This window comes from Etheostoma spectabile, chromosome 17 (genome assembly GCF_008692095.1).
Source record: "Etheostoma spectabile isolate EspeVRDwgs_2016 chromosome 17, UIUC_Espe_1.0, whole genome shotgun sequence".
Classification (NCBI taxonomy): domain Eukaryota; kingdom Metazoa; phylum Chordata; class Actinopteri; order Perciformes; family Percidae; genus Etheostoma; species Etheostoma spectabile.
The window spans coordinates 23,321,950-23,333,923 of NC_045749.1; the positions used below are offsets into that span (position 1 = coordinate 23,321,950).

At 42.7% G+C, this 11,974-nt stretch overlaps 1 protein-coding gene across 4 annotated transcripts in view; it reads left to right on the top strand.

Moving 5' to 3' along the window:
* Positions 1–11,974, top strand: part of si:ch211-51a6.2 (neurotrypsin) — a 34,724-nt gene continuing 22,750 nt past the window's right edge. For all 4 annotated transcript variants that reach the window (XM_032541959.1, XM_032541957.1, XM_032541958.1 and 1 more), the window contains exons 1-7: positions 1–453; positions 4,905–4,944; positions 6,910–7,152; positions 8,240–8,378; positions 10,366–10,541; positions 11,025–11,172; positions 11,417–11,592. In XM_032541959.1, coding sequence (XP_032397850.1) covers positions 382–453; positions 4,905–4,944; positions 6,910–7,152; positions 8,240–8,378; positions 10,366–10,541; positions 11,025–11,172; positions 11,417–11,592 — 994 coding nt within the window. In that variant the 5' untranslated portion in view covers positions 1–381. The remainder of the gene's footprint in view (positions 454–4,904; positions 4,945–6,909; positions 7,153–8,239; positions 8,379–10,365; positions 10,542–11,024; positions 11,173–11,416; positions 11,593–11,974) is intronic.

Consider the following 11,974-nt stretch of genomic DNA (forward strand, 5'->3'; position numbering starts at 1 on the left):
CAAACACACACACAGACATAGAGACACACGCACAGAGAGAGAAAGAGAGCGTGAGAAAGAAAGAGAGAGAGAGACACACACACACAGAGGGAGAGAGAGAGATAGTGAGAGAGAGACATAGAGACACACACACACACACACAGAGGGAGAGAGAGAGTGTGTGTGAGAGAGCGAGAGAGAGAGAGCCTCCCTTCCTCGCCAACAGCGCGTCATTTTTAGCTCCAGAGCGTGTTGAATGTCTGGAGGTGAGTTAGGACCACAGCCGGGCTCTTTGAATGTGTTTACCCGTCAATCTCTCCCCTAATATCGGCCGGAGAGGAGCGATTATCCGGAGGCGGGGTGGGCTGGTGGAGGTGGGGGGGAGATGGTTCCTTCTGCAGGATGGACCGGAACAAAGTCGTGGCCGGGTTCGCGTGCTGCTGGCTCCTGCTGGCCCTGTCTGTGTCTGCGGAGGTAGGCTGCTCCAAATATAAAGATGATGTTTCCGATGTCTCATTTAGCCCGGACCGGCCTTTGTCACTCAGGACTCTTTTAGCCTGGTATACAGGCTCTAGGGAAGTGGACACACTGGGACACTTTATTCTAGGGCTCCACAAGGTCCTATAGAGAAAGTTTCCTGATAATATATCTGCTGTGCTTGGCTTCTAATTTGGAGTTGCAAAAATGAGATTATTAGTGATTCAGCTAGTAAATGAATCGCCATTTTGATAATCAATCAATTGGTTTGAGTCCTTTCTCTGATTCCGGCTCGTTAAATATGAATATGTTTGTCTCCTCTGTCCTCAGGGACAGTAAACTGAATATCTTTGAGTTGTGGACGAAACAGGACATTGTCATCTTGAACTCTGGGACACTCTGATCCACATTTTCTGACATTTTATAGAACAAATAACTAATCCATTATTGAAATTACCGAGACTTGCAACCCTATTCTAGTTAGTGAAAATATAGAGACAGTAATCCACATTGAGTTCAGTGAGCTGGGTCTGTCTGTTGAAAATAAGTTCTTGACAGCTATGGAACATTGGATAAGATAAATAAAAAGGAACAATATAATGTGCATTTTCAATAGACTGTGCAAATTTTATTTTCCTGTCCATGGACTACGGGAGGGAAATAACATTGTGCTACATCCTGATACGATGCAGCTCTCCTTGTTCTTACACAAGGTTCATGTTTAATTGTACATTGTCCCTGTTTTAAATAAAATGACATAACATTTTGACTCACTCTGCAGCATAAATGAGAGTGAAGGCTACCAGCTTCCATTCCAGGAACCTATAGATTAATAACAGTGTTATTTCCTTGGACTGGAATCTATAAGAAATAGTCAAATAATCCAGAAAACATGCTACACACAGCTTTCCAAACAGGGGCGGAGCACTAACTTCTGGGCCCTGTAGAAAGGCATGTTCTATGGGCCCCTGCCCCCATCCACAGCATCTTTTTGGGCCCTGGGTACTCAGCCCCCCCCCAAACTCAAAACAAGTTCAACAGATAGATCCATGTCCGATCCTCACTCTCACTCCGCATCAGATGAATAGATGGAATATACTGGAAGTGGAACTTAAGTGTAAAGTTGATAAACCCCTTGTTGTTAAGTGTAAAGTTGATAAACCCCTTGTTGTTAAGTGTAAAGTTGATAAACCCCTTGTTGTTAAGTGTAAAGTTGATAAACCCCTTGTGGAAACCAGAGGTGGGTGCTAACAGAGCCAAAAGCAGCAGCTCCAGCAGGGATCAGAAAGCCGTGCCCTGGGGAGGGCACAGTGGGAACCCTTGTAACATTTTCACCACTTAGCCCTTATCCTTCTCTCCGTATCTTTACAGTCAAGCCAGGCTCAGATAACAACAGATTCAAGAGTATTTACCTGGTGATGTGATGCTTTTCACTTTACAGTTTGGTTATCAGAGCTCCAGCTGCTGTTGGCTGTGTCATTCAGATTGGACTGCATGTGCAAATGAAAGCCGTTCAGAATCCGATATTTGACTGGGGTGTCGTTGTTTCAGATGACCTGACATCTAGCTTGTTCCTAATTTAAGTTTCGAAGCAAGTCTCGAGTCCCCGCCTGAAGAACATGCTGGTTCCAGGTAACCCGTAACTCGTGTTTTCACAACCTTCTACCCATGAAAGTAACCTGGAACGGCAGTCAAACTGTAACTTACTACCCGTGAACTCCAGGCCGCTGTACTCCCAGGTCCAGTTTTTGACGTCACACACACATAGACAACAATGTCGACCCCTGTTGATGCTGTACAGACAGCGGTGATTACCAGGGAGATGTAGAAATAAATAGACATAAATAGGCAATTTAAAGTAATCCATCCATCCATCCATCCATCCATCCATCTTCATCCATCCATCCATCCATCTTCATCCATCCATCTTCATCCCCTTATCTGGTGTCAGGTCTCGGGGGCAGCTCCAGTAGGGGACCCCAAACTATCCTCTCCCGAGCCACATCAAGGCCTCGGGTCTTCCCCAAGGCCTGCTCCCAGCATAGTAATTCTGCACATTGTAATCAAAACAATACATGTACGATTGTGTGCTAGTACACAATCACATGTGTATTATTTGATTGATACAGGTTATGTTTTAAATGAAGCCCAAAATCTGTTGCTGAATAGAAATCACTAGTATCAGCGTTAGGTAGCCGCTAGCTAACGCTTGGTGGAAGGGTTTGTTGCAACTTAGCCTGGAACGCTTCTGAGTCCTGAGTCGTGACTTAAAGTCGTAACTTACGAGCTAAAAACTGTGTCTTGAACGCAGCATATAGATTTGCACATGCAACAAGTGCAGTAGTAATAGGCTAAGTAAGTAGATGATTTATAGCTTTGGTGTGTTATGTGTGTAAAGAAGGTTGCAAATCACGATTATTTTTATTGTTGATTCATCTTTTAATTATTTTCTTGATAATAGATAAGTTGTTCGGTCTGTGAAATGTCAGAAAAAATTGTGCCAAATGTCAATCAGTGTTTCCCAAAGTCCAGGATGACGTCCTCAAATGTCTTGTTTTGTCCACAACTCAAAAATATTCAGTTAACTGTCCCAGAGGAGTAAAGAAACCAGACAATATTCACATTTAAGAAGCATGAATCAATTAAGTAAGACTTATTTCCTTTCAAAGTTACTCAAACTGACTAATCAAAATAGTTGACGAATACTTTCAACAGTCAACAAACCAATGTATCTTTGCAGCTCTAGTTAGGACTAGGGATGTAACGATTTAATTACCGTTTACATTTAAAATATCATTATTTTCACTGTGTTTAATACTTCCCAGCTTCATCCGAGTCTCCTGAAGTTGCTGCGCAGTAGGAGGGGGGGAGGGGGGGGAATCACCAATACAATATCATCGCGATACGATATCATCGCGATACGATATCATCGCGATACGATATCATCGCGATACTTGTGCCACAATACGATAATAATGTGATTTTTAAACAAATTGCAATTTTTCGCAATATTTTGCAATTTACAACCTTTTTTCCAACTCCTAATTTTTCCCAATTTCAAATAATGTCAACAAACTGACAAACTGAGGGGGGGGGGGGATCACCGATGCAATATCATCGCGATACGATACCATCGCGATACTTGTGCCACGAAACGATATTATTGCAATTTCAAACAAATCGCAATTTTCTGCGATATATTTCAATTTATAACCTTCTTTTCCAACTTCTAATTTTTCCCAATTTCAAATGATGTCAACAAACTGACCAACACATACAGTATATAATAAAAGATGGATACTTGGCGCTTGTGTATCGATACAGTATTGCCACTGAAAATATCGCGATACTATGCTGTATGGATTTCCCCCCCCCCCCCACCCCTACCGCGCAGGCGCACTGCGTAGCCTCCAACGTGCGTTTCGTGAAGTTGGAATCATGGCGCAAGGAGGAGAGACAGCGCTCAGGACATTTCCCAGCCCTCTAAGAGGACCAAGTCTGAAGCGTGGACATGTTTTGGTCATTGTAAGGACGGTTGATTGAAGACAGTTACCGTGTCTGCAGAACGGGCTGTAAAACAGATGCAGCTCAAGGCATTGAACACACTTTAAAAATATTGCAATACTACCAAAAACCATGCTAATTTTGGTCACCATAACCATTACATCCCCAGTAAGGACACAACATTTTTGCATATGTACTGTGTGTGTGTACAATGCAGTCAGTAAGTAGTTTAAGAGGTTAACAGGCAGCTTTAAAGTATTTTAGGGGGATCACATGTATAGTGGGTGAACAGTGTAGGACATTTAGCCATTTTTCTACATAGTCCCACATTGTTGGGACATGGTGACGGGGCTGGAATTCCTGCACTGTTCACCCAGTACACAAACAGCTTCAAATTGAACCAATTCAAGCTAAACGTGCCGGAGTTTTCCAAAACATGACAAAACTTCAACAGGCTGCGTTCCTTACTTCGTTGGTGGCTGGTCTGTTTGCTTCATATTATCAGCAGGTCAAAGTCTACACTCATTTGCATTCATAACACATGATTGCAGATAAGTGTTAAAGTGGACCACAGTTTGAGACCCCTGTAAATATAAAACTCAAGTTAAGTAACCACGCCCTTTTCCTTAACCTAACCAAGTTAGGTTAGATTTCTATAAAAGGCATAAAAAATGTGAATGATAAAAAAAGGATCTTTAACAGAAAGGCCGACCTCCTTATAAATCCTTTTCATAATGTTGTCAGATACTTAGAATATTAATCTGAGCCTGTCAGGGGCAAGTCCAGCATTTTTGTGAAGGAAAGTACAAGCTGGACAATTGTCCTATTAACTTATTAACTTTTAACCAGGTTGGAAAAAACGGTAGTTACCCTCTGCATTCTGCTTGTGAATCATAATTTCAAATTTGTATTATTTGTTCCATGATGTGATATTTCCCCCACAGGTCACTGAGGTTGGGCACTTGAAGATTGTTCTGAGTGCAGGTAAGGGTTATGTTTAAGTCTTTATTAATGTGCGGTCTCAATATAACAATATAATAATTGATTGATTTTGTTTGTATGAATTTAAAAAAAAGAATAGTTTACAAAGTGCTTTGACAAAAGAAACAAAAGCACATACAAATCAATGCACATACATAATACACCCATTATTTGTGATTCTTTAATTATTCATTAATCTCAGCCTCTGTTTAGCTCAAACTGTTCCTGTTCTCATCCTGCAAGTCATACCATAATTACTAATAATCTTTACCCCCAGACAGTTTAATCTAGTTTGCAGCCGACAGTTTAGTGTGGCCTTCATGCACCTTCTGTCCGTCGTTCTTTCCAGTCCTTCCTGTCCCATCAGCCATGCTGTCCTCCAGTCACAGCATGTCTGTCTGGTTTACTGTTTTACCACCTCCACCTCCACCACCGGTAGCAGCAGCAGCCTGTGTCTCCATCACAGTCCCAGCTAAAGCAGTAAAGTCTCTGCAGATTACCTGATTTTCATGCTGCGTGATTTATGGCCACGAGGCTTCACCGCTAATGGAAACTAAAGCTCACGACTTCATACCTGTCAGATGCTACCATTGAAATATGGACGAGTTGACTGTTTAGCATTTTCCACTTGGCAGCTGTGTTGGAATCTACAAGAAGCTACATGTGCAAATGTGGAGTGATTGACTGTAGGATTTTTGAGTAAATCCGGCTTGTTCTTGCTCTTGTCTGTGTGTGAACTAGTCTCATAATGTCTGCACAGGAAGCAGTTTTATAGATCGGTTTTACAGTTGGCAGTGCTTCTGGTTGTCATTAGGTCTCTCCACCTGCAATTCAGCATTGTCTTGTTAAACCACCATCTGCCCACCAGATGGATGTGTACTCCAGCATCATAGAACTTGTTTTTAACAGTCACTCCAGGTTCCCATAACCCGAGGAGGAGTTCTACAGCTGCTTCTCATCCCACTGTTGAAATGTGAAAACTGAGGATCCTAATGTAGAAAAAAATCAAGAATCTAATGGAGAAATGTTCCAAGTTAAAAAGTAGTCATCATTTTAGCAGCTGAGCATTTAGTTTATCCCGGACGATCATGTAAAGCAAATAAAAACCTTCATTAGAGGGGATAGCACATTAAAAAAAGCTAAAATAGAATAAGACAGATATGAATATACAGGAATAAAAGTTACAGTGAAGCGTACAAAAAGTATGTCAAGTAAACACTGCAGCAAAGTCTGTTGTAATTTCTCTCAAATTTCGGGTCACACGATCCTGCTGGAACATGTGACTGTGCAGTTTTTGGTTTTGAAGTCTTTATTGCCGATTTTTCACGATCGAAAGTCTTGGCTACAACGTTACAGTCAGTCTGTTAAATCACGTTTAAGCCACAGTGTTGACGCCAGAAATTGCATTCTCTATTTAAGGATTTTAAATTCACTTGTATACTTATATAGATCAAAGTGATATTTTCAATTTTTTCAACACACTGGGTGACGTATCCAGAGCCCCGTATGCTTAGCTACCAGCGGAGTTAACTGGTATATTAGACTGTCGTCATTTGTTCAGCTGGCCTCTGGCCCCGCCTACATCAGATACACCGATGTGATTGGTGCAGCTTGCCTCTGGCCCCACCTATATCAGATACACCAATGTGATTGGTGCAGCTCGGCTACAAGGGCATAGTTAATGAGCAGCATTACTCGATGCCGGAGTAACTTGCTGAGAAAATTCAAATTGGTCTCTGAACTCTGGATCTCCAGCGTAGATATGTTTGACAAAACGAAAATCACCAACGTTGCGTCCCACTGTTTGTGTGGTAAAGTTCTTCAATGAGAGAACAATTTGTTTCTAAAGAGTTACTTACTCATCCTACTAGATTTGATCTTGTGTTTTTAAACATTCTTAGCTAAATCTTAAAGCTCAGTGTTTTGTTGTTCTTCATGTAACGTGTATGACCTGGTCTGTGTCTGCAGCTCCCCTCTCCTGTTCAGAAGGCTTTGCAAATCTGGGATACTATAACGGCTCAGTGTCCCACACGGACTCAGGCTCCCCCTGCCTGAAGTGGACAGACTTCCCAGACTACTTGCAGCAGTACCCAGGCCGAGGTCTGGGGGACCACAGCTTCTGCCGAAACCCAGACCAAGAGGCCAACCCCTGGTGCTTCTTCAGGCAGAGCTCAGGTGCCATCGGCTGGGCCTACTGCGACTGCCATCAGGGTGAGCTGAACCTAGGTGATGGGTGGATGGATGGGTGGATGGATGGATGGATGGATGGATGGATGGAATTTTTGATTTATGGATGGATGGATTTATAGATGGATGGATTTATAGATGGATGGATGAATTTGTGGTTGGATGGATTTATAGATGGATGTATGGAGTTATACATGCATGGATGGATTTGTGGATTTGTGGATGGATGGATTTATAGATGGATGGATGGATGGATTTGTGGATTTGTTGATTTGTGGATGGATGGATTTATACATGCATGGATGGATGGATGGACATATAGATGGAGTGATGGATGGATGGATTTGTGGATTTGTTGATTTGTGGATGGATGGATTTATACATGCATGGATGGATGGATGGACATATAGATGGAGTGATGGATGGATGGATTTGTGGATGGATTTATAGATGGATGGATGGATGTGTGGATGGATGGATTTATAGATGGATGGATAGAGTTATACCCATGTCGATGGATGTATGGATTTGTGGATTTGTTGATTTGTGGATGGATGGATTTATACATGCATGGATAGATGGATGGATTTGTGGATTTGTAGATGGATGGATATATAGATGGATGGATGGATGGATGGATGATGGATGGATGGATTTGTAGATTGATGGATTGATACATGGATGGATGGATGGATTTTTGGATTTGTGGATTTGTGGATGGATGGATATATAGATGGAGTGATGGACGGATTTGTAGATAGATGAATGGATTTGTGGATCTGTGGATGGATAGTTTTATAGTTGGATGGAGGAATGGAAGGATTGATTGACTGATTAATGGATGGAGGGATTTATAGATGGATGGAGGAATGAATGGATTGATTGATTGATTTATGGATGGATGAGAGACGGATGGATTTGTGGATGGATGGATTTATAGATGGATAATGGATGGATGGATGCATGGACAGATAGATGGATGGTCGGATGGAATTTTGGACGTACGGACAGTCGACAAACCAATGCATTCATTATTAAGGGTACCAAAACTAATAACGCCCTATTCCTGTATGACTGTATTGTAACATGTTTGCTTGTGTGTCATTTGCAGGTGCAGCCAGATTGGTGGGGGGGTCATCAGGCAATAGTGGGCGCCTGGAGGTGTATCTGAATGGCCAGTGGGGGGCAGTATGTGATACCCACTGGACCGACCGGGATGCTAGCGTCATATGCAGACAGCTGGGACTGGGGTGAGAGATACATGTTCCTTATGACAATACGCGCAGTTAATGAAAAGCTACACCAATCAGACTTTTTCAAATTTAAATTCAAAGAAGCTTTATTAGCATGACCACAGTGACATACAGTATTGCCAAAGCTCATAAACAGGGAGACATTGATCACATTTACGTCAACAATAAGAACAACAAGAACCAAACTGATGATATCAGCATCAGCATGACAACATTACAGGTGTGTGTGTGTGTGTGTGTGTGTGTGTGTGTGTGTGTGTGTGTGTGTGCGTGCGTGCGTGCGTGTGTGTGCGTGCGTGTGTGTGGGCGGGGGGATGTCACTCACTGTTCTTTTTCAATTTAGTTGCAGATTTAAGTTGAATCACTGCTTATACATTTCAAACTTGGTTTGTAGTTTCTTTGCTGCATTACATTTTAGAGGGCAATCTTGTACCTTTTAGACAGATTAACTGAACTGACCCATATTTGCATGTTTTGATATCTTTATTCACTCTCTGTATCAAATTCCAAATTAGTGAGAGGTCACGGCATTGCTAAGAAATCAACATATTTAGCAATTCTAACCATGCTGTAGATTAGGGTAGATTCCCCACTGGGGATCAATAAACATAAAAAAAAAAGATTAGGGTAGATCAAAACTACATTTCTGTGATGATGGGGTGGAATGAGGACCCAAACGCAGAGAAGAGGAGGCAGGCAGGAGCAGGTGCACAGGGGTTTACTGTCACACAGTCCAAGGAGAATACAGGGAGCAGAAGGACAAGGCAAAATCCAGGAAATACCCAAAAAATACTAAAGACAAAAAAAAAAGACAAGCAAAGGGGGAGAAGGAAATAATGCAAAAACAGGGAGACTACACTGGGGAAAACTCATGGGGAAGATCTGGAACATAGACGAGAACACGCAGAACAAGCAGGCTGTCAAACAAGGGAAGCACAGGCATTAAATACACAAGGTAACGAGGTAACGAGAGGCAGATGACAAGAGGGCAGGGAATCAGGTGGAAAACATCAGGTGATCACAAGAGCAGGAAAGACACAGGAAGTAAAACCAAAAACAGGACGAGACGGAAACCCGACTTCAAAATAAAACAGGAAACAGAACTTACAGACACTCAGGGGAACACGGGACCGGGTAGGAACAAGACACAAACACCAGATCAGGGAACAAACACCAAAAAATAACAGAAAACAAGGATACAGAGCCCCGATTAAAAACCCAAACCACAACACATTTCAGAGCTAAGAGCTACAATGATACCACTTCAAGAACATGGATTGGAAGCTTGGGCTGCTTGGGTTTTCCTCTGCTTATTATAAAGACACTTGACACACACATGTTTTTTTTCTGCCTTTGAATTGGGCTTAGTATCCAATCCAATCCACTTTATTTGTGTAGCACATTTTACAAACACAAAGTTACCAAAGTGCTGCACAGAAAACTCAAACATACAAAAACAATTAATGTAAATATTGTAAAACAAAAAGAGCATCTGGTTTAAAAAGATAAAAATAAGATAAAAATAATAAATACTAAAATACAATAAACAGTAAGAGCATCAGAGGACCACACACAACTCACATGGAGTTAAAAGCCAAAGAATAAAAATGTGTCTTGACGAGACTTAAAACACTCAAATGTTGGGGCTGTTGGGAATGGAGGGCGTGTTGGGCGGCGTTGGGACATGGAGGGGCAGAGCGTTCAGAGTCTAGGTCCAGCCACAGAAAAGGCCCTGTCCCCCCGAGTTTTAAGTCTCGTCTTTGGGACCACAAGCTGGAGCTGGCTCTCTGACCTTAGTGACCGCGCCGGCCTATAAATCTGGATGAGGTCTGAGATATATGTTGGGGCCAGTCCATTCTATGAGTAGACACAGTAGATGCCATTCTTTTAAATACTTAAAAGTCTTTTTAACCCGACTCTTCCATTGCCCTGTAGGATGTTAGGAGCATTCATGAGTCTCTCTGTGTATCTGCTGTCCACGCAGTGAGATCGGCACAGCCCTGCGGCAGTCCTACTTCGGCCCAGGTTCCGTCTTCCACTATGAGCGTCTGGGTTGCCGTGGTAATGAGAATTCGCTGCTGGAGTGCCGGAGCAGGAGGTTTCTCACCAGTGACTGTAACCATGGCAATGAAGCAGGGGTGGTTTGTGCTGAGCCTGAAGGTGAGAACTAGGCGTCACCTCAGATCTGATAAACCAATGCATCATTGATAAATATTAACAAATGTATATGTATTTTCCATTCATGGTCTGCATAGCCCTGCCTACAAAATGTTAATATAACCCTCGTCAAAAATCCTTTTGAACCAGAAAAAAAACTTTCAGTCAATAAGGAGAGGTCTCAGTCCAAAACTATATGGTATGGGTTATATTGGTTTTTTAAAGGTATTTTAACTGGTAAAAATGACTGAATAAGCTATGATCTGTTGAATATAGCCTACTTTAACCCTCATGGAGGCTTTTTTTTAGACAGAAAAAACCTTTCAGTCAACAAGGCTTAAGGCTGCAATCACTTTTTTGGCAAGTAAAAGATTCATCCTCCATCTTCAGGTTATTTGAATTGGAAAAACCTTATTTTAAAGAAATACAACCTGTCCAAAAACAATATGTGTATTATTGGTTTAAGTTTAACCCTTTGTTCCTCAGGCACTGGCATCCCTTTGAGGCTGGTGGGAGGCCTGGAGGACTTTGAGGGGCGCGTCGAGTTGTACCGTGATGGCAAATGGGGAACAATCTGCAATGACCGGTGGGACGACACGGATGCTGAGGTGGTGTGCCGACAGCTGGGCCTGGGGTAAGACGATTGTGATTGGTTTAAAGAAATGCCAATAAACCAGAGCAGGTTGTTCTCCCATCCCTGAATGCTGTGTGGACTAGCCAGACCCTCCTCCACAGCGCTGTGGAGGAAGGTCTAGTAAAGCGAGACTAGGAATATCCTGATAATCAATTAATCATTAATGAGTAGTTCTTGCGACTCAAAAAGGTTGAGAACCACTTTGCCGCAGTATAAGGTGGTGATTTTTTGTCTTGACTAACAGGGGCGTGGCCAAGGCGTGGACGTGGGCCCACTCCCAGAGTGCGGGTCCCATCTTCCTGGATGGGGTTGAGTGTTCAGGCAATGAACTCTCTCTGGAGGAGTGTCCTCACGATATCTGGGACCAGCACACCTGTGACCAAATGAAAGATGCAGGGGTGTCCTGCAACCCATACAGAGGTCAGAGCCAAGAAAGGAAACACACTCACTCACATATTCATATTACACAACACTGTCATCAATCCTGTGGGAAGTTACAGGCATTAGGACGTTCTTTGGCAGCACATGGCTCAATGGTTAGCACTTCTGCCTCACAGCAAGTTGGCACTGCAGAGTTCAATCACTGGTCTGGGCAGAGTCCGATCCCCGCTCCAGGCAGGGCCTGTCTGTATGGAGTCTGCATGTTCTCCCCATGTTTGCTTGGGTTTCTTCTGGGTGCTCCAGTTTCCCTCCACCACAAAGATATGCATGCTGGGTAACTAGGACTACAATTGAAAATTAGCCAACTGGCTATCACTGCCAAATTCTCTGGGTGGACAAATCAGAGAAAGGGGAGGTAACC